Source organism: Brachyhypopomus gauderio, chromosome 2 (assembly GCF_052324685.1).
Source record: "Brachyhypopomus gauderio isolate BG-103 chromosome 2, BGAUD_0.2, whole genome shotgun sequence".
NCBI classification, from domain to species: Eukaryota; Metazoa; Chordata; class Actinopteri; order Gymnotiformes; family Hypopomidae; genus Brachyhypopomus; species Brachyhypopomus gauderio.
Window position 1 is genome coordinate 17,288,679 of NC_135212.1, and position 22,312 is coordinate 17,310,990.

Sequence of the window (22,312 nt, forward strand, 5' to 3'; positions counted from 1 at the left end):
AATCCTCCGAATGTTGTGAAGGGTGAATCTGCATGATCGTGTTGTGTTAGCAACGTGGGCCGCGAAGGAGAGTTGATTGTGACTGCACCGATTGTGACAATATTGTTTCATACACCTTTCAATATTATGATTCATTGCTAAATAATACATATTACATCAGTAAATTGCATAAGTATTGCCAAATTATATCAAAATCAGATACAGATTGAAAAAAAAAACATTTGTAATCAAAGCTAAACATAGTAGACCAGAATTGTGAACAAGGAATTCCTCTTCTGGCATGAAGACAATCCTGATTTATTATCAGCGCTTAAGGCGATTTATTTATGTCTTTGTATAAGGCTCCATTTCACATTTCAGGGAAAATATGTTGCATAATGTAGTGGTATCTGAGTGCAGATGATACAGTGGTATTTGAGTATATCCATTCCGTGCAGTCATAACATTTTAGAATCGGTTCTGCACGTCTCTAGCGTTAACAATACATACTGATCTGTACAGAATTCAGCATGATTCTGTTTGCTAAATGGGCCTTTTTATGTCATTTAACGCATAATTTGAAAAGCAACAGAAGGGGTTTCAGTTGGTGACATTGTTGTAATTAGTGCAGAGGAATACTTTAAGCAGAATATCAGTGACTGCGCCACCCCCAAAACCACTGAATAAGACCTCTTCACCTTATTTACAGAACCCTTGGGTAAAGGAGTCACATTTTTTTGCCACTGAGAACCGTAATTCATCCAAACCACAGACTGAAATGTCAACATACTGGTCCATAGCACTGTACATTATTTACTCTATTTCCTCATGTATCTGAAGAAAGCTCTCACCAAAAGGACACTGGTGCATTACATGTATGCATCACGGTTACAGGTTGACTGGTAGACCAGGCTTTAATTTAGTCACACACAATACACATATAAAGAGGTCCCAGCAAATTGCTGGGAAAATGAGCTACACTTACAAAGGGTGTGGGTGAGTCTCGTATATCATTGCTGCTACCGTGATTGTGTCATCCACCCCAAGGGTCTCTCTACCATGCAGAGTGTCACAGCAGTGGTTGGCATAAAAAAGCAGTTCCACTATTGGAGATTTGACTATTCGTCTCCATCTGTATTTATTTAATCATGTAGGAATTTGAGGGGTAAAATATCTTGCACATTTAAACCATAGAGAGAGGAGAGCAGTCCAACTCCTCTCTCTTCCAGAACTTTCTACATGAAGAGTTCACTCTCCCAGAAAGCAAATGTGTTTACTATGTGTTTTTGTGACCCAAAGAAGGACTAGTGGATTATGAAGAAATTCCAAATTAAATGCGAAAAACCTCATGAAAAATCATCTCGTGCATTACTGAAGTCCTATACGTTTTCTACCTACTGTCAAATGCATTGAGGGACGGCCACAAGGTTGGTTGTCTTACATGGATCAGTTCCTCTTAAAAATAGGTGGCAATGTAGTAGTATTCAAATTGGTTTAGTATTGGAAAGTGAATCTCAGTAAAAGCTGATTCAAATTAAAGGCTCCATCTGCGTGCTGCTCTGCTTGGGGTACAGTGCAACCGCAGAATTGCAGTAGGCCTACTTTACATTTATCAAACAGGTCCCGGGTTACAACTCAACCTCGTGTTACAGTGCTTACTGTCTCTCACATGGGCTTTCGTGGTGATGTTTAATGTAACATTTGATCACATGATACCATTACATTGAATCACATTGATTCATGGCAAATATTTGATCTATCTATTTATTGTTTTATTTTGTTTTGATGGCTATATGGGATTGGTAAATGTTGGCTAAATGTTAGAGACATACCATAATTACCAGCCATTTCATAGGCTACTATGAATTTTGGGAGGGGTATAGTTTTTTTTAAGTCATTTTCAAATCACTGTATATGTAAAGGAATGTACACTGCAAACGAACTTGAAGAACCTGAGAAGGTTATGTGGACCTTCTTAGACATGAAATTATGTATAGAATGTTAGCAGAGTTAGACTCTGTTACCTCTGTGGACGCAAATGATGTAATATAAAGAAACCGCAAATGTCTTTTGGTTTGTTTGTTTTACAGATGAAGCAGTTTTACATTGTACTGACCCATTCATGCATGTACAAACTAAACGCTGTTAGAGGATCGCCTAAACTCATAAAGGCCTTAATAGTGAAATTTTTTTCTTAAAATCTACAAACAGTAAGCAATATGTTTCGAATCCTCTGTTATTTAAAAAAAAGTTTAAAAAGCCAAAATTAGAGTCTGATTTTCCCTCGTTAACGAACCAGTTTTAGCGCATGTAAGACATAGCGTGGTTGGTAATAAGCAGGCCTGCAGGCCCTGGGGAGGGGAGGGCCTGCTATGTGCCCTCGTCCCGCAACCACAACCTACTGCGATCCTTTTATGACGGAGCAGAAGCTCCACCAATCACGTCGTGTGTTTGGCGTAGGGAGTGTTTTTTTAAGCAAGGAGGGACTTCCTTCAGGTTCGCTGCTGGACTGCAGCCGCAGTTAGGTGACACGTAACTAAAATTAAAAGTGCTGTTTACGGATTAGGCCTTTTAATATAACATGAAATCCAAACTTTTCGTTAACCTTATTTTCAAGACGTAGTGTAGTAGGTTCTAACGAGAAGCGAACTGGTACCAAAAGCTGCTCTGTTTTAAAACTTGCTGCCTTTAAAATCAGAAAGTGATAGAAGCCTATGTAAATAGGATTTTCTACATCCCAATAATGGACGTGTCGTACACGCAGGTGATTTCGTCAAATTTGGTTCAAATACCATAACTTAATGAGAGAGATTGGAGTCGAACGAGTTATCTCTGTACTTATAAGCTAAGAGGAAAGTTTGGTGAGTCCTAAAGTTGGAGAATCTCGGCGGTTCGAGCGCACAGTCAGCAGGGTTTGCAAGGCGATCCAACATGGGCAACGGGGCATGCTCCAGGAAACAGCGCAAGATCTTCCAGTGGCTTCTGCTCATCACGGTGGTTTTTGGAGTAATATACGGTGGGATGGTGTCGTACGAAATGCATAAACAACTGAAGAGGACGGAGGCGCTGGCACTGAAGTACCAACAGCACCAAGAATCACTGTCCGCACAGCTTCAAGGTATCAATGATGTAAAGTATTAATGAGACTATAACGAATGAAACAACGTGAAACTGTTCGAAGATTTGAGTGGTTACAGCGAAGCTAAAAAGATAAAAACTTTGCTTGTGGAGTTGTTAATCCCGGCTTATTGTTACCATTTAGGTTATTGCCCCCAAGAAAGAAGTTACTAGAGTTTGTTTTCCTTCTTGTTGTTGGTTGTTAATCAAACATGCGTCGGTTGTTGGTTCATAGTCTATATTGTATTTTACTAAGATTAGAGACTGTAGGTATGTGGCTGGGGTTGGTTAACTACTATACTCACTAATGGGCTATACATGTACTGCATGAATTTGTTGTTCCTGTAGTTACTGGTCTCCAGGCTGCCTCGTCCTTGGAACCCACTGGAGTTTCCTAATTTTTTGGCTTTAACCCAACTCCCCACACACCTTAAAGTAAAATAATTCTTAATACCTGCTACACGTGCACTGGGAGATGAATTGGTAGAAAAATGTGGACCATCTGGTGGGCCCAGAGGTGTCAACACAGTAAGTGAAACTTGATGGACAGGATACCACACTGCAAACTCTCTCTAATAGTAATGTACAAAGACTGTGGTTCACTACAGCTTTGGCCTAGTGGTTTGAGCCTGGAACTGACAGATGCTTGTCATGTAGGGCTGTATGACATGACAATAAATAACTATATGGCAGTTCTGTTACTAAATATTGGGAGTGCTGTATGGTTTGGGATGTATTAAAAACACCAGTGAGCTCTTCATGTAACAAAGTTTTGGTGAGCAGGTGAATTTTGGACCATGTCATCACTGGTTCAGCACTGTATTGTTCATATTGCAAGGATCTACCATAGTGTCAATATGTAGAGAACATTCCTGTCATTTGCATAGTAAACACTCCTGTACTTTATTTATATATATATATATATATATATATATATATATATATATTACACACACACACACACACACACACTGCAACTACACTTCCAAAACATGTCCCATCATTCACAAAGGGGCAACCACCAGGAACAGACACCTGAGAGTAAGGCCTTTGTGTGAGGACCTGTGTGTGAGTGCATTACAGCTTTCTTCAGTATACTCATAGGCAAATGTTCAGTCACAAACAAACTATTGTGTTGCCTGCTTTGTTGACATGATAACTTGGTGCGGCTGAGCAGACAGACTTAATAAACCTATGAAATATTTGGTCTAGAGGAGTGGAATTTTGTATTGTGTAGTACTGCTTTCTTGAGCAGCTTGCCTGGTTGACTTGGTACTTGGAGACTTAAAGACTCCAGGACACGCTGTCCTGACGTGATGGTCCACCCAACAGCTGTTCAAGATGCTGCTGGTCTGATCATCTTGAGCTCCTTCTGGCAGCAGATCCTACACTAAACATAAACATGCTCCAGTTTAGGTTCCTTCAGCTTGACAGGGACAGGGTTGAACATTGCAAAGCCTCACAGTGTTTGTGGTGCTTGGGGAGGCTGAAAGCCTGTGAAAATGTGCATTTCTTAGGCACCAATGAATCATTTTGTGGTATAGGATCATTCTCAAGTTATTTTAAATATGTCAGATAGAGGATTCCTTCAGAGTGAACTTGGTTCGGGAGTATAACTGGAACTAACTGGGATACTGTCCAGTATTTGCAAAATAAAATTAAACTTTCAGGCTTTAGGTTTTGGAAGAGTCAAGAACTTAAAGTAATATGCTTTCTGCAAGACCTAATGCTTTATTTATTTACTAACCCTTGACATTGGGCGAGATCTTTTTAACATTTGGTCTGTTTATCGCTCCTCATCTGTTCAAACTATTCTCATTCCTCATTCTCATCAGCAAACGGAGACGAACACACCTGGTTCATTCCATTAGTTGGTTAGCAATGTTGCAGAAATGGGTGTGTTGGAGCAGAATGGACTGCTAAACTGCTGTGTAGAGGTCTTATAGGGCCTGTGACTATAAAGTGCTGGTCCTGCATGACCTGAATTTGACTTCCTGTGCTAGAGTAAACTTGGGTGGAACCTGATAATCGGGTGCTAAATTGGGGGGGGGGGGGGGGGGGGTTCAGAGGAGGGGACACATGGAAGAAAAATGTGGTGTGTCTAGTGTTGGAGCTGTAGGTTCCTAATCTACAGGTTAACACATCAATCTCCATTTACTTTCCATTACTTTTGAATGACAACATGCAAATGTAGCCTAAACAAATTGCATAAAGGATTTTGTTAAAAAAATCTCTTGAATAGTAAAGTGGGAGGCTGGTACAGTGTGAGACTAAAAGCTGCTGAGCTGGGGTGGACTGGTCAAACAGGACTTTCGTCAGACCCTCTGTGGTCGATTATTCTTTATTTAATTAATTATTAAAGCTAAATTACTCCATCTCCCTTTCTTGTTCCTACATTCCATCTAGTTCTGTTCTGGTACCTTTTTGTTTCCTTCACTGTTAACTATTAAATCATGAACTGGGTGCATTTTACATCATAGATATTTGTGTTCACCAGAACCAAGCTCTAAAGAACACTGAACACCTGGTACGTATCTGTTGTAAGCAAGGTAAGAGCAAAAATGTGGGTGATCTGGTTGAGAAACACTCCTCAGTTAAGTGACTGCTCTAGGGTGTCAGTGCCACAGTGCACAGTGTCATTCCAACACTAATGTACATGTTGAAGTGAATCCAGGTTTCTGTAGGCTCGCACTGCTATACTCTAGAGAGTATGGTGCTTTTCAGCCCTTAATGTGGCTCAGAACTACCTATTATTACAAAAAAGGAAATTTGACCAGGCAAAACTCAGTCACAAGCCTGCTATTTTGGTAGACCTATAGAAGGAGGTAATCTTGAAAATAGAGCCATGAACAGTCCCTCGGGGGAAACAAAAGAAGTTGGATGTGGGAAATGTGGGATTTAAAATCTCATTCAGACCTCCCAAATTGATCCTGGGCAACAGGGAAAAGGCCTTCATGGTAAATATTGGTCTGCAGCGCTCTATAATCTTTAGTGGTCACAAGCAGCTCTGTAATCCTGAATGCAAGGTTGTAGTCATTTGCAAGGATTTAACTCTGAATATTAATTAGAACTCACAAATACTGAAACCCTTCCAATTATAACTTGTATTAAATTATTTAAACTTTGAAGGGGCTGCTTGCAGCTTCCATGGTTTTCCTAGCCAAAAGCACGGATTGTTTTTGTAAAACCAGCTGATTTTTTAAAAATATTTTTTTTGTTTGCATGTTTTTGAGGAGCTGCGTACTAGATGTTTTAATCACCAGATTTAACCTTTCAGAATAAGAATTCCATTGTACATCATTGTAACGTACAATAAAAATTGGGTGCAATCTTTCACAATGCAAAAGAGCACACTGGATTGAAATGTTCAAACATTAATATAGCTGTGATATTGCTTCACATATCAATATGTTTATTCATGATCTATTGCTGTATCGATATTTTGTACCCACCCAGCTAAGCTGCAGCTAATAGGCTACACCCTGCTGCAGGTGTCTCCTGTTGTATGATGCAACAACATGAGATGCAACCCTAGCTTCATACCTTACTGAGAATCATTGTTTTTGCATTGTGGGCTCAGTGCCTTTGCCAGGGAGCTCCCCAGTACTGAGGGTTAACATTGTAACACACAAGGTCAAAATCCAGAAAAAGAATACATTGGGCAGATGGAATAAAAGATCTCTATACTTTCACTCTTTATCCTTGTTTGAATACTATACCATTTTAAAAGTATATACTTGCAAAAGTACACACTGTGCAAAAAAGTACATACTAGGACATACTTGCTATTTCTTTCTTACCAGCAGCATGAAGAACCCACCTAGAATGCTGCCCTGTATATTATGACTGGATGACTTATGTCAGCTTGCCCTCGACACAATTCTACATGCAGTTCAACTGGTTTATCCTAGAAGCAAATGTCTATTTGGTGTATTTCATGCATGGTATTTTATAATGTGTGTTATATAATGCCTACAAACTGGAATATCAAAGGTGCTGCACCCTATGATGTCATTGTTCTAAAATGGAACTTATGGGTCACCTTGGCGATGCATGCTGGTGCTGTTTCTCTGACCTGTTGCAGCCCCTATCTGTCCTTGAGGAAGTAGATGTTTGAATCTGTAATGGACTGGCAGGGCAGGCACCATTGGGGAAACGCTCAATCATATGAACCATTTTGAGGATCCCTCTCTGCTAATGAAGGTCATTCATCTTAGTACAGTGCTCAGCACAGTGGAACCTGTTCAATTACAACAGGAAGTAATGATGATGAAGGGGTTTGTGAGAATCTTGAGTGTTTGTCTTTTTCCATGTTAGAGATGGTGATTTGTACACAGTAGAGAGTAGAGCTGGGGCTTGGGTAAAGGGAAGGGGCAAAACGCTAGTATTACCCAGGGGTAGAAGTGGGGTGCTTCAGTCCTGCCTGTCTACACCACCTCTCATGACTCAACTTCTCAGCAGACTAACCGGTAAATTGACCAAACATGAAAGGAAGGTGTTGGTGATGAGAAATTTGCATTACATGTCTACTTCAATTCAGTGATTTAGAAAACCCTGCCCTGTGACATCACTGTTGTTGGGGGGGGGGGGGGGGGGGGGTTAAGTCCACGGGGTTCACTCAGTCACTCACGCCAGTGCACATCACAGGCTGGGTGACAGAGCCAGACATGGTATTACACACATTACAGAGGGAATGAAGGCCACACTCGGTGGTCGATGGCTCCCTTGGTTTGTGCAGGGGTCTTTCCTGTGTTTGTTTGTGTGTGTTTGTTTGTTTTTGTGTGTGTGTGAGAGAGAGAGACATAGAGAGAGCACTTTCTTTTTCTGGTGTGGTACTGGCCTTGACCCACGCGTGGTGCTCCGTGTGCGTGCATTTATGAGTGTGTGTGCACGCGAGCTTTTGGGAGAGGGCATGCCTCAGTCATAAAATGTTTAACATTTTGCTTTGTCATGCATTTGGCTTGTGTGTGGTGTGAGAGATTTTGTTTTTCTGATCTATTCACTGCTCCACAATTCTCTCCTCTTAGTTGTGTACGAGCATCGGTCCAGACTGGAGAAATCTCTACAGAAAGAGCGTGTGGAGCACAAGAAAGCCAAAGAAGGCGAGTCTGACTTCCTCTGACCTGTGTCAGTTCTGCTGTGTTACTCTGATAGATGTGTTATGTTAACGCATGGCTAATAAAAGATTTCTCAGAGATGTTGTGTAATAAGTTGGAATCGTATAATTAAGATTGCTCTCAATAAAACTGGCATTTGTGTAGCAACTGCAACTACAAATGAGGAAACTTCCAATTGCCCGTGGCTTAAATTCTACAAATTCTTGTACATGTTACTTATCTTGGTTATATCCTAAAAGCTTTGATCATTATTATGGTCGTGTTTATTATCACAAAAAAGATCCTAACCACTTATTGCATGCTTGCATATAGTCATACCTCATACAACACAAAACCACTACTGTAAACTACAAAGTACTGTACAATAACAATACAGACTACAACAATCAGAATAATTAGTATCAGAATACAGTGCTGAATTCCACAACATTGATAACCTTGACAAAATTCAGATATGATTCCCATCTTTGAGTCTAGAGGTGACTCGTTTATATATTTTTCCTTTTGTTCCATCAGACTTCATGCTGTTTAAACTAGAGGCTCAGCAGTCTCTCAGTAAGGAGAAGGTAAGGGTGGCACAGCTGGTGTGTGTGTGTGTGTGTGTGTGTGTGTGTTAGGGAGGACATGTTCATGCTCCGACCACATTCCACTATAGTTCACAGGAATGCTGCGGTGCCATGTACTCTAATATTCTTTATCATGGAGTAATGTAAAGTTTGGTTTGGCTTCCACAATCTCATGTTCAGTGGGACAATCATCTGAGTAATAATCATAAATGGCCCAGAGGCTGCTTCATGTAATTGGGACTGCGTGTCTGCTTGGTTTTGTGTGTGCGCTTGCGTGTCTGCATGGCTGTTTGCATGGCTGCTTGACGGCAGATATGCTGGGCTGTGTTTGCTTTGTGTCTGTCTGTGCTTGCATGTTTGCATGTCTCCATGTTGGCCATAAAACCAGGCTTTCTGCTCGGCCGCACCAGCTGCACGTCTGTGATTGGGTTTGTGGTTCTGTCTGTCTGGCATTGTGGGCTGTGCGTCTGCTTGTCTCTACAGGCTGGGGCGAGTCCCTACAGTACCCGCTGTGGTTCATGGCCCGTGACACAACTCTGCTGCCTGAGATGTTAATGAGGACAAAGGCCCTTTTGATTAAGTTTATTAATTTTTTCAACAGCAAGATGCCCAAAACAAGTTCAGCTCCCTACACTCTCAGCACCAGATGCTTAAGGTCAGTAAGAGTCCGTTTAAGAAGGAATGGTACACCCCACCCCCCCACCCCAATGTGAAGGCCACGGAACGTTCTTGATCCAAGGCATTTGACATTTGCAACACTACACCTTTTTAACGAATTGTGGTTTTAGCACTAATCATTTTTCTTCTTCTGCCTGCATGTGCCTACGTTGTGTTTGTGGCTGCCCAGAACCAGCACGATGACCTGAAGAAGCAGTTCTACGAGCTCCAGGACCAACACCAGGCCCAGGGCCAAGACCACAGCAAGGTCCTGAATGAACACCAGCAGAAGTTCGACGAGCTGCAACACACCAAGGAGCTGGAGATGGCCAAGCTGAAAGGTGCTGCAGCTCTGTGCTCCACCCTCTGGGTGCGCGGGGTGCTCCACCCTCTGGGTGCGCGGGGTGCTCCACCCTCTGGGTGCGCGGGGTGCTCCACCCTCTGGGTGCGCGGGGTGCTCCACTTTTACCCCGTCTCCAAGGGGCTGCATGTAGATCATATGTACAGTTCACTCCATTTACCTCAGCTATGCTTATCATTGTCCCTCCATCTAATGGTTATGAGGTATGTATGCTACCACAGTTGAACTCTGGGTAATGTAGTCTATGTTGCTCTTTTTAAAATCTCTCCTATAGAAAGCGTGTATAATCTGCGGGAGGAGAATAAACAGCTCAGGAAGGCTCATCAAGAGATCCATGTTCAACTTCAGGATACAAGGGTAAGACCCAGATGCAGTATGGGTAATACAGATGCAGTATGGGTAATACAGCATCAAAGGCAGTAGACTGTAGTTAGAATAGCTCGCTACTCTATGTACCATCATTTCACCACTCTATAGGGCAGTAGATTAACATCCTCTCCTATATGTATTCAGCCCTTGTTTTAGAATATGTACTTTTTTCGTTGTTTGCATTAAATAGCCTCTAGGTGGCATGGTGTCCATACGACTCACTGTGCTAACTGCACCAGGCGCTCTGAGAGGCGGTTTTGTGAGCGATGATTCGAGAGGCGGTTTTGTGAGCGATGATTCGTGGGTGTTTGACTTTGAGCTTTTGCCTGTGACCCATGCTCCCTTCAGCACCAGCACAAGGACTTAAAAGCAGCCCACGAACAGCTTGTGCTGACCCTGGAGGACCACAAGAGTGCGCTAGCGGCAGCGCAGGTCAGGGCGTGTGTGTTCGCGTGTGTGCGTGTGTGTGTGCATGCACGCATGCTGCTGCATTCACGTCCTCTGAGGTGTGGAGCCGTCTGCTCCTTTGTTCCAGCGTGTGGAGCTTCTACAGCAAAGCCCTGTTTTCTATCACGCCGCCACCTCTCTGTACACCTGTGACCAACACTGTGCTGTCTGGCTGATCCACCCTCCACCCTGCATGTCTAACTAACCTCGCAGTGAAGTGTTCTGTGTGTCGGTGTGCATTCACTACACAGTCCTATGTCAGTCACCCCCACCATCTTGTCATCTCATTACAACGATTCAATGTCATCATTGGTCATTTTTATTGCACTATAGTAGCACACAACAAGACATTTGTTTTAGATGAATCTCCAGTGAATACAGAACACTTGTACTGACAGAAAATAATCTAAAAATGATTCTAGTTGAGTCATTTCCACTTTACATATTAGACCTTGTGTCAGTTACAGAGTCTATAGAGTCTGCATGTTTGCTGCATGCACAGCAGTATGTTGATAGCAGTATGTTCTAGGCTGTCTTATCCATGGTTTTTGACCACAGGTGAGTGGGGTGTAGGTATCTAACGGGGGCCCTACTGTTGTAGGTCCAGGTGGATGAGTTTAAGCATCTGAAGGAGAGACTGAATAAAATGCCCAGTGTGAGGGAGCCAGCGGAGAAGCAGCCACCCACAGCGGGTCTGCACATCCACCCGGCCGGGCGTGACCACGTCGCCCCACTCGCCCAGCGCCAAGACGCCGCGGCCCGGGTAACCCTAGTCGCTTTGCCTTCATGACGAGGTCCACACGGGCTCCACCGTATGGACTCAGACACTGCACTGCTACACACTACCATTGCAATGCCAGTTGTGGTAGATTTGAAGCACCTTGTTGACCTCTTGATGTGACGGAGCTAAAAGCTGGTCTGTATTATATGGACCAAAACTTGGTTTGCTTTGTCAAGTGGATACTGTCGTTCAGTGAAGCACTCCCAGTACTTGATTAGGGCTCTCACGGGACACTCAAAACAAATTGGGTTTGTTAAAGGGTTTATTCGCATATTGGAGCTTTCTGGCGAGGCCTGTACCGTGTTTATGATTACTGCTCAGTCGTACCGTGTGGTTCTGATCCATAGCGTGATCCTTTGATTGTTTCTCATCATCTCCTCAAGCAGTTTTCGTTTTTGTCACAAGCTACTTTGCTTTTTGTAGGAGTTTTTTTTAATTACATTTTACAGCTAATCATTTCTTTAAAATTTCTGTGCCATTGCAGACTTTAAGAAAATCTGACCCAGAAAATCTGAATGTGTTTTCTGACCAATGAGATTAATCTTAAGCTTTGCTGGGTGTACGCACATAATTGTAAAAATGCGTGTACTGTAAATACAGTTTTTCACCACATTTTCTCCCCTTCTGATACGTAGTGGTTCATCCTTGTGTTGGGTAAAGCTTATTTAAACGTTTACTCTCAACAGTCAGAGGCCTTATGCCTGTCCCATAACCTCCGAGTTGTTGCTGTGTCCTCCATTAAGCAGCTTAGCTAACGCAGGCAGATTTGGGGTACACATCACTCTTCTGTCCAACGTCTGTGGTGATGTTTGGTAACCAACATGGATCGGTGTACTGTAATGACTGTCTTGCAGTAACACATGTCTTGACGACCACATGTAGGACATTCTCAGCTTGCACTGACGAGCCTAATTTTGACTTTTTTAAAGAATTATTCTGAAAAATTTTTATTCATATTTAATCATTTCCCATATATTTGCTTTAGCAGTTCATAGTTTCTATAATTCCACTACAGACGTTATGGTGATTTTGCCCTTTTTTGAATGACCCTAACAGCCAGAAACAAGGGCAGGGCTTGTGACCATCTAAGGCATTTCTGGAGCTGTTAGCTGCGTTGATGTTCAGTTCTTCTGAGCACAAGCTCCTAGACTTGATTAGATCTACTGGGACGCAGCGTGTTTTAGCCCACTGCCTTCACACCACAAGGAGGATGTTTAGCTGGGAAAGCGTTCCTATGTGAGGCCTGCTACATGGAATGTGTGCGCTTGGTGTGGGTCGGTCATCTTGGCACCTTTCACATATGTGCAAGAGGTCTGTAAATATACACACATACACTGTACACTGTATTAATAATATTATTGTGCTATATTTATTGCGCTGATTCAAATATCAGCTGTGTAATTTAAAATAATTACATTTGAAAAAATATTTGTAAATAAATAAAGAAATCTGACTTTAAAAGTTTAAGATGGTGTAATGATGTAAGGAATCTCACAGTGGTTTTTACAGACCTGTAGTACGTGTGCAGGACCGTTCTCTCCTGGTCCAGTTCTCTCTCTCCGCTCCAGAAAGCTCCGTCACGTAGTGTCCGTTATGGGTGACCGTAGCCGTAGCGACAGTTATTGTATAGACGCTGAGAGAACTAACGCAGGAGTGGGGCTGTCATGTCGTGTTTACAGGATTACAGGATATTTTTTCTACCTTTCTATTGCAATTTAATTCCCTGTTACACATTGAGGTGCTTGTGTGTATTGTCGATGTGCAGCTCTTCCGTGAAATGGTAACAGTCTTCTCTGACGCACTCAGTGTGGGGTCGACGAAAGGCCCTGCACGCGCTGGAAGGAACACCTCAACCTCCCCATCCCTATGGAAACCTGGGGCGTTCCCACGGTTTCAGTGTGTGCTCTTTCACCCCCCCCCCCCCCCCCCCCCCCCCCCCCAGCCGCAGCAGCGTGAGGAGAAACCTGTGGAGAACGAGGTGGAGGGGCAGCCGCCCGGAGCTGAGGAAGAGGAGGAGCACGGTCAGCAAGAGGAAGACCTGCGGCACAACCTGCCCGATGAGAACATGGTGGATCAACACGTCACAGAGAGGGTGAGAACCGGGCCCAGGGGGGTCTTAAACCATTCACACTGTGCACAGGTCCAGTATTACACCTACACCACCTGTGTGTGTCCGCAGGTGGAGGGAGGACGGGTGGAGCTGGAGAAGCCGCTGTATGTACAACAGCAGGAGCAACAACGACTGGCTAAAGAGCGGCAGCAGAGGGAGGAGCAACAGCGCAGGGAGAGGGAGGAGCAACAGCGCAGGGAGAGGGAGGAGCAACAGCACAGGGAGAGGGAGGAGCAACAGCACAGGGAGAGGGAGGAGCAACAGCGCAGGGAGAGGGAGGAGCAACAGCGCAGGGAGAGGGAGGAGCAACAGCGCAGGGGGGCGGAGCTCCGGGAGCAGCAGCTCCGGGAGGACCAGCTCAGGTGCATAAATGTGCATAAACGTGTTTCACGTATTTCGCAGATGTTTCTGGACATCTTCAGCCATTATTTAATTTGGATTCTGGTGATTTACACTGGTGATGGGTCGGCTGTTCTTCTGCCAAAATTTATGCTGTTTATTAACAGTCATCTGCTACATAACATTCTTGCTAAATCAGTGTTACAACATGTTTACGCAAGGAACATTGAATGAAGAAAAAAAACCTTTTAAAATCTATAGCCTAGCACTTAATGTACCAATTAAGTGACGGAGCACATTTTGTAGGTTACTGTACTTGGATTTAAAATGATGTATAATTTATCGTTTCAGAAATGGGCAACGGTTTAACATGGATTCTGGTGTTGTCCATGGAGATGAGGACCCAGAGGCTGAGGGTGATGCAGGTCAGTAATTTGGATGAGCTTTGGTTATGACACCATGCACATGCAAACCTAAATGTCCAAGGTGATGTCCTAACATGGAACTACTGAGACTGCCTTCCAAATAAGCAAAGCAGGTTGTTTTGTCCGTTTTGCAGGTTTGCCTTAATGATTACCCCATTAGGGTGTACCTGAGAGGGTAAACTACAGGGCAGTGTCAGTGAACCTGGATTAAATTAGTACCCACTGGGGTATTCTCCAGTGGTAGCTGTTTTGAGGGGGCTGCATATACACTGAAAAATTTAAATACAAAGGTGCAAAGAGGTAACACCCAAATCCCTGCCAAATATCCTAGCGTTCTCTCAAGTTTCCCACTGGAACAAGACGTGGTTTATTTCTTATATATTTGTAACTTGCACTGTATGTTTGTAACATAATACAAATATTAGTAATGTAATACAAGCTTATATTTGTAACACAATACAAGTGAACCATTCAGTCAGATAGCTATTTGTTGTGAAACTAAACTAGCACTTTTTTTAAATCTGCAAAATGAAACATTAAAATTCAAGCATTTTCAAGGATTTCAAGCACCTGTACAAACACGGAAATTAGGTCTGTCTGCTCCAAGCTCCTTTATCCTTTTTTTCTTCACCTGAACACCTGGTGAAGATGCTTGTTTATAAGAATAAAACAGAATTTTCCTTCACTTAGAAAAATTATGTGCCAACTTGAAATGTAAACTGAGTTGAATCTTCCCTGTCCTCTTGATAAGCTAACAAGCTGTTGGAATGCTAATGGAAATCATTGAGGATAATCCAATGAAATAAGAGGAAAAATATACTAATAAAAGTAGGTGTGTCCGGGGTGCAGCGCTCTCTCTGTTCACGCCTTTCGTCAACCCCACACAAGTGCGGCAAACTTGAAGGCAACCAATTAAAAGCTTCTCCAGATCACGTGCTTGCCAAAAGTTTAAGGCCCTACAGAAACACCCATTAGTCTAGTGCCCCACACAGGAAGTATACGCTATACATTTAATGTCACATAAATACAGTGGATATAATTCTTGACCTTTAAAAAATAAATAAATAAATAAAAATAAAAAAGATATGGCTATTATGACTAGTTTCATAATACTTTTGTAATAAGTGATTTAGGTTTGGTTGTTTAAGTAGCATTTATTCTCTGGACAATTTGTTGGGGGCAGCATCCCAGCGTCCCCTGCTGACGAGATGCCACTGGTATTTACCAAACTAGAAGATATTTTGGAGAACATGTATTGCATGAACATGACTAAGAGGTATTCATCTCCTTCGTTTTTCATTGGGAAGAGGACGAGACTAAGAAAAGTGTAACAATGCAGGCGTTAAGGGCTGCTGGTAGTACTGGTGATGGTTAATATACGTCTTTGTATCTTTTGAAGAGGGAAATGATCTGCACGAAGAAGAGCAGAGGTTTGATGGAGATCAGCATGGGCATCAGGATGAGGTAAGATCACATTTCTCCCCTCTTGTACGTACACACACATATATACCCACACACACACACTCTTGCAAACACATGTTTAATGTTTTCTCTGCTCAAATTCGGCCCACTCTCTATGTTGTTTCTTGATTAGGGCTTTCAATAACATGTAATGTAAAGGTCAGTTAAGATACGTTATTGATCACAAAGGGGAAATCGAGGCTTGCAGTGGTAAACGATGAGTAAAGAGGGAACACATAATAAAGACCACGATCCACATATTAATGTAGTGCAGTAGCGAACTGTGACCATTAAACCTGGGCCCGCTCTCATCCCACACCCCCCCCCCCCCACCCCCCGAAAAAAAAATCTGTTTCCTCTCCTAATTAACTGCAATAAAGAACAAAAAATTGAGACGACAGTACAGCTTTAGAAACACAATAAACAATAATATCTGTACTAGATAACTTCTTAAGCAAAATAAGGTTCACAGCTCTGTGTTCCTCGGGAGCGGAATATGTAAACAACGCGCACGAGGGCATCAAAGAAATGAATCGAAACTAGCTAGCAGTGGTACGCTAACGCCAGCTAGCGTCGCCTAAGTGGAACGGAAATTACCATACAGTTAAGCCCGCCCACTAAGAGGGAAGATATGATTGGTCAATTTTGCTGTCATTTAGGCCTGTCACGGTAACAAAATTTTCAGAACGATATATTGTCCCAGAAATTATCGCGATAAACGATAATATTATATTTATACTTGACGCGTCGCAAGCGGCTCGAGGGTCCACGCGGCGAAAATGACATAATCGCAGTGGCTCCACCCGTGTGCGAGGGCGTCGCGCGCTGTCGATTTGCGAGGTCGTGCACCTCCAGAGTTGCCAGGTTTGCGGTTTTCACACAAATTGGGGTTGCGGGTAAAAATTCTGGGGTCACGGGGTGCGGTTTTTTGGGCTACTTTTGAGTTAGGCTACCGCAGGAGTTACAAGTCAACACTAAGAATCAATCGTGATATAATACTTAATTTGTCTCCATTCATTTCGAGTCCTATTAGCCTCTAATATGTTCGCGAGCTAACACATCTCCACCTGTGTGTGTGGAGGCACTGTTATTGTCTCATACGCTCTCCGTGTACTGCACTCATTTCCTAACCGGTAGATGTCGCTCTTTGATCACAGATTCGTCTTTCCTTAAGGGGGCAGGGGGCAGCGAGAGAGCAGCACTGCGTGCCTTTCTGAAATCTAACGTAGTTGCGGTTTATTCTCATGTAAAAAAATGTGCGCGGAAACCCAATGGCCAATTATCGACATCAGCAAAAATGGTCGCGGTAAAAAAAATTATCGTATGATAAGTCGATAATGTAATTATCGTGACATGCCTACTGTCGTTTGAAACTGGTATTGCGCTGAATTATAACTGCCAGGCCCTCTAAACGAACAGCGGGCATCACAGTCCTGATAGGGGGAAACACAGGCTCACAGGCTTCCACTTAACCCCTCACCTTCCAACACAGATTGAATCAGCGTTTCTCAAAGTGTGGGGCGCAGATGGGTATTGCAGGTGAGGCGCAAACAATTGGAAGAAATGAACCTTTTTAATGAACCCCCCCCCCCCCCCCCCCCCCAATCAACAAATTACATTTGCCACCCCCCCCCCCCCAACGCCGGATCTTCAGCAGTGCAAGCAAAACACAAAATTGATCAGTACATGGGCTGGACCCTAAGACTGGAGACTAGAGCAGCAGAAATGCTCAAAAGTGCAGGATCCTGGGAGCAGGGTCTGCTGAACCCCCCCCCGTCTCACCACGTTCATGACACAGCTGCCCCAATTTCTCAGTGTCTCAGGGTGTGTTGGAGAAAGCAAAGCACTAAATAATGCAGTCCAGGCTGACGCAAACACCTCGGATTAGTTAAACACAGTGTCTCTGAGATGCCTCTGCTCATCATTTAACCAATTCATCAATAATCAAATTGTTATGGTTCATAACAATTGTGTTCATATTTATATGTATGTTCATATTTCTAATGTATGTATTGAGTCTGCCAAGCTGAATTGTGTGTTGAGATTGAGGATGATGACTGTATGAGTCTCAGATTGGTTACATCAGACCTTTAGTGGAAGCCATGCTGAAATGCTGTCTTCATCAAAGAGAAAAAACATCTGGTGAACACTTTCTGAACACCTGATTCGCTGCTTTTAAGTCAAAGGCTTCAGAAAGCGTCTCAAAATGACACACGTTGGTGATTGAACAGTTCATTGACCTCCCTCAGCACCACATGGAGTCAGAGGTCGATCCAGCAGATGACCCCAACAACCAGGGAGAGGACGAGTTTGAGGAGGCCGAGCAGCAGGTCCACGAGGAAGAGGCCGATGAAGAACACGTCCACCCCGGCCACCGTGACGCAAACCGTGAGCGCAGACATGAGCCTCCAGCAGACGAACAGCTGGTGGTGAGTCAGAGCGATGTGGGAGGGAGTGAGGGATGGAGGGAGGGAGGGAGGGAGAGAGGGAGAGAGAGCGAGCGAGGGAGGGATGGAGTGAGGGAGAGCGAGCGAGGGAGGGATGGAAAGGCTGCATCATGCAGGGATTCCTCTGTAAGATGCAACTAGGGGATTCAACATGAGGTTTGCAGAAAATGTATTTCAGGGTGGAGATTGACTGAAATGTGTTGTGCTTTTGCGCAGATGGCAGGAAATCCAGACCAGCAGGAAGACAACTTGGAAGAGCAGTATCAGGAGGAGGGAGATGACGAGGTCTCACACACACACACACACACACACACACACACACACACACACACACACACACACACACACACTATCGCACACACCATCGCGCACACACACACACACCCTCACACACACACCCTCTTGATATTTTTAAACATTTGAGTCCTTTGTCTGCCAGGCTCAGGATGAGTTGGCTGATGATCAGAAAGCAGAGGAGCTTGGGGAACATGAGACAGACCCTTACAACGAGGAGAACGGAGAGCAGGTACGTCCAGGGTGAAGATGCTTATATACAGAGGAGGATCTCTCCATCCAGAATTCCTGGGCTGTAGAAATGTCCAGGATCCAGTGGGGAAGATTCTCAGATGAATATTTATGATTTTTCGAAGCTTTAAAAAAATATATATGTTCAGTGACACAAACTTGAGCATGGATCCTGAACTTTAAAACGAGGCAGGAGATGGGAGGATGAGATCAGGAGATGAGAGGTGTTGGGAGGAATCGCATCAGCGGCTGAATAAGTTCTGACAAAAGTGTGGACCCATGATTGACCACCTAGGATACCGAAATTAACCTGGAGACTCTTGTTGTCACTCAGATTTGTCACTCAACCTAGGTTCCTAAGTTTCCACATCTCCCATTAATTTGTTCGTTTGCGTTCTGACCTTCTCCAAACTAGCTGGGCTCACGTGGCGAGCGACAGAACATAGGGCTAAACTGTTTCTCGGATGAATATTTCTCCTCGTTTTTGTACTGCTGATGGAAGGTGTCTGAGAAGCATTGTGTACACGCGTGCTTCTGTCCATGTGAGCGAGCGTGTGAGCTCCACCTTAGAGGAGCTGTTGGGGTGACTATAGGCTGTTGGCTGGGACACAGGGTGCTGAATGAAGGTTTGGTATTGGTGTGTGGTTACTGCTTCCTCACCCCACGACTGCCCGTAACAGAGCAAGTTCACAAACATCTCACTCTCTCATTCTTTCGCTCATGTGTCTCTAAACTCTTTAGAGTGGTATATAGTGCATGATAGAAGTCAGAGCTATATGTTCAGATTCATTGCACAGTATCTGTCTAATATTTTTATAGGGCTCCAGACTGCGACTGAAATGGTCGCAATCACGACCATAAATATTAATTTGCGGGTAATATAATTATTTCACTCGCCAGTGGTGACCGGTGATATAACAGCATTATATATATTTTTTGTATATTGGAGGATTTTTTTGTAATTGGAAAAAAATTCCACCATTTTTCTTTTGAGTTTGTATTTAAAAAAATAGAGTACGTTAGCTCCCACTCCCACCGAGCTGAAACTTTATTACTAAGTGTTAGCTTGTTGAAAATGGAGAAGCGAAAAATGTTGGATGAGGTGAGTGCTGCAATGCTTATTAGTTTGTATATTATTATGGCGCCTAGAAAAGTTATTGGCACCTGATTTTTTTCCCTTGTAGGAGCCACTGGCTCCTTGACATGTTTTTGTTTTACCTATTTACACATATTTACATGATATTTTTACAGAAATAGCTTGCGCTATGATGTTTGTATTCAAAATGAGCGTGTGTGTACGTGTGTGCCCAGGAGGAGGCGGAGCCTGAAGACCGACAACCCGTCAAAGGGGCCAATGAGGAGGAGAACTACGAAGAAGAGGAGGAGGAGGAGCCAGAGGAAGACGGCAATCACAGGGCAGAGATGTGAGTGGGCGGAGAGTATGGCCAGTCCCGCCCTGCCCCCTCTGGACATCTCTCCTCCTCTCCTGTAGCTGAAGACAGTGTAACACAGGGACTGCCAGCGTGTTCAGGTCTGCAGGGGACGCAACTTGGCCCCTCTGCTTGGGTTTTAAGTGGACACGTGCGAACCCGAGGCAGGACAGACCAACTGTTTAGACCAGCAAGCAGCCTGCTTCTCTGTCTGCAGGATCCTGTACGTCGTAACTGGGCCTTTTGCATTAGTGTTGAAATCCGAATGAAACACTAGCATTAGATGCTTTAGGAATAAAATCTGTTTGATCATAAACAGGAAAGGTTTGACCAGAGTGCATTCTGCTCGAAGAATCTGTGGTTGAAGTGGCATTATTAATTTTTAAAATACTAAATTCTTTTTGTATAGGTGTCTTTTTTTTTTTTTTTTTTTTTTTTTTTTTTTTTTTTTTTTTTTTTTTTGATGGTAATTTCTTGATGGTACAGTCAGATGTCACATTATTCTAAGGCTGATCTCTGTTGGGTGCAAACTCACTCCATGAATGTCATTTGGCAGATGCATGCAAATGCTCTTTAAATTGCCTCTCCTTTCATATATTATTATTATGAATGGGACTGTTTTCCCTTTTTAAGATTTGCAATTCAGCGGGTGATTTTGTTCCCTGTGTCCATAAGTTTTGGTCTTTTGCTGAAGTTTCTTGCTAACGTGCATATAACACTGTACCAGTCTGGCTCATGGCTGTCTGCCGTCAGCTTGCTCCTTTAACCAGGGAACTTTCACCCGTTGCTTCTCTGGTCTTCTCTCCCATGTTCTTCCATTGCTCTGTTCCATCAGCCGTGGTTTTCTGCCCCTCTCTCATGGTCTGTTCCTCACACCAGCCAAATGCTCAGTGTTTCTGTAGTTTCAGTAGTGGCTGGTTCCCCTCTGCATCAAATGCAACTCAGAGTTGTAAACTACCAGTTAATCTACCACAGCATTCAAGAAGTTCTTTTATTGTTATTTTACTGTTACATAATGAGACATTAATTAATGACCAATCATATAGTTGTTGCTTTTTACCCTTACAAAGACATTTTAATGGTAAAGATCTAATATTGATATTCCTAATTAATACTCCCCTCTCAGGTTTCAAAGTCTGTATTGTTACCACTGATCCAGGTACATACTTGATAGAAAAAGCTTTTACTTTAAAACAATTCTGTACTCTGACTTGCTGATCCCAGATTAGCATGACCCCATATCTCGGCTATCTTTTATGCATTAGCCAGGGGTATTTTTATTACAAGCTAACATGGAGCAGCTGGTAGCTTTATGTATTCAATGACCAGCCCCGTGTCCTCATACACCATTCTGGTCACACATTTGTGTCATGGTTTGTTCTGACAGTGATTAGCAGACAGAATGACATCTTCGAGATCCATGCGTACATGCAGATATGAGTTGCTTTTGTGAAGAATGCGAGTATTGAGAGAGGAAGCAGAGCATTTGCTCATGTTGACTACGTCATTACAAAGATTTATTGTATTTATTTTGGTGAAGTATTTTTACATTTTTTTAAATGAAGAAAATTCTGTTGCCAATCTTTTTTTTTTTTTCTTTCAATGGACTTGTCATTGATTACTCATCATATTGCAGGAACAATCTTTTGGTTAAGTGTTTAATTTAATGCACTGTATTAAATGAGATGTATATTTCTACTCATTTATTTCCAAAGGCTTTGCAAAGACGTTGGGAGATGGTGGGAGTGTCTGCGGTTACAAGAGAATGTGTTTAGCACAGAATTGTCTGTTTTTGGTGTCATGTGTGAAATAAAAAATGGTAAAGGATTTTTTTTTTTATGTATCAAAACATTTTCTTGGCTTGGCTGTTGACTCATTACTCTAGACACATTCTAGTACATGTGTCCAGCAGGAGATGGGTCAGCGTTTTGTCAGTCGGCCTTGAGCGGTGAACCAGGAAACTGGGCCATTCTCTGGAAAAATCACAGTGAAGCATAGAGATCTGAACGGCAACAGAGCCGTTTTTTAGCGAACCATGAGATCTGGCTAACGGGAAGGTAGGTGAACTATAGCCAGAGGACGGGAGCCGGATAAATTTAATTCACTCCGGAGGGCTGCTTCTCTGGACACGGAGGGACTTCTGAGAGGTGCAAGTGTGAATTAAAAGTTGAAGAGAACAAA

At 43.2% G+C, this 22,312-nt stretch overlaps 1 protein-coding gene across 3 annotated transcripts; it reads left to right on the forward strand.

The window, feature by feature from the left end:
• The first annotated feature begins 2,467 nt into the window (after nt 1-2,467).
• On the forward strand, nt 2,468-21,958 carry golim4a (golgi integral membrane protein 4a). Of its 3 annotated transcripts, XM_076989130.1 has the most exons (16): nt 2,468-3,097; nt 8,124-8,198; nt 8,730-8,779; nt 9,381-9,434; nt 9,627-9,777; nt 10,072-10,154; nt 10,515-10,598; nt 11,215-11,376; nt 13,337-13,486; nt 13,574-13,866; nt 14,195-14,268; nt 15,668-15,732; nt 17,979-18,158; nt 18,393-18,461; nt 18,616-18,702; nt 20,013-21,958. In XM_076989130.1, the coding sequence occupies exons 1-16, from the start codon at nt 2,911-2,913 to the stop codon at nt 20,127-20,129; spliced, it is 1,881 nt and encodes a 626-aa protein (XP_076845245.1). In that variant the 5' UTR covers nt 2,468-2,910; the 3' UTR covers nt 20,130-21,958. The 3 variants fall into 3 exon arrangements, with proteins under 3 accessions (XP_076845245.1, XP_076845246.1, XP_076845247.1); XM_076989131.1 differs by lacking the exon at nt 10,515-10,598; XM_076989132.1 differs by lacking the exons at nt 10,515-10,598; nt 11,215-11,376.
• The last annotated feature ends 354 nt before the right edge of the window (nt 21,959-22,312 follow it).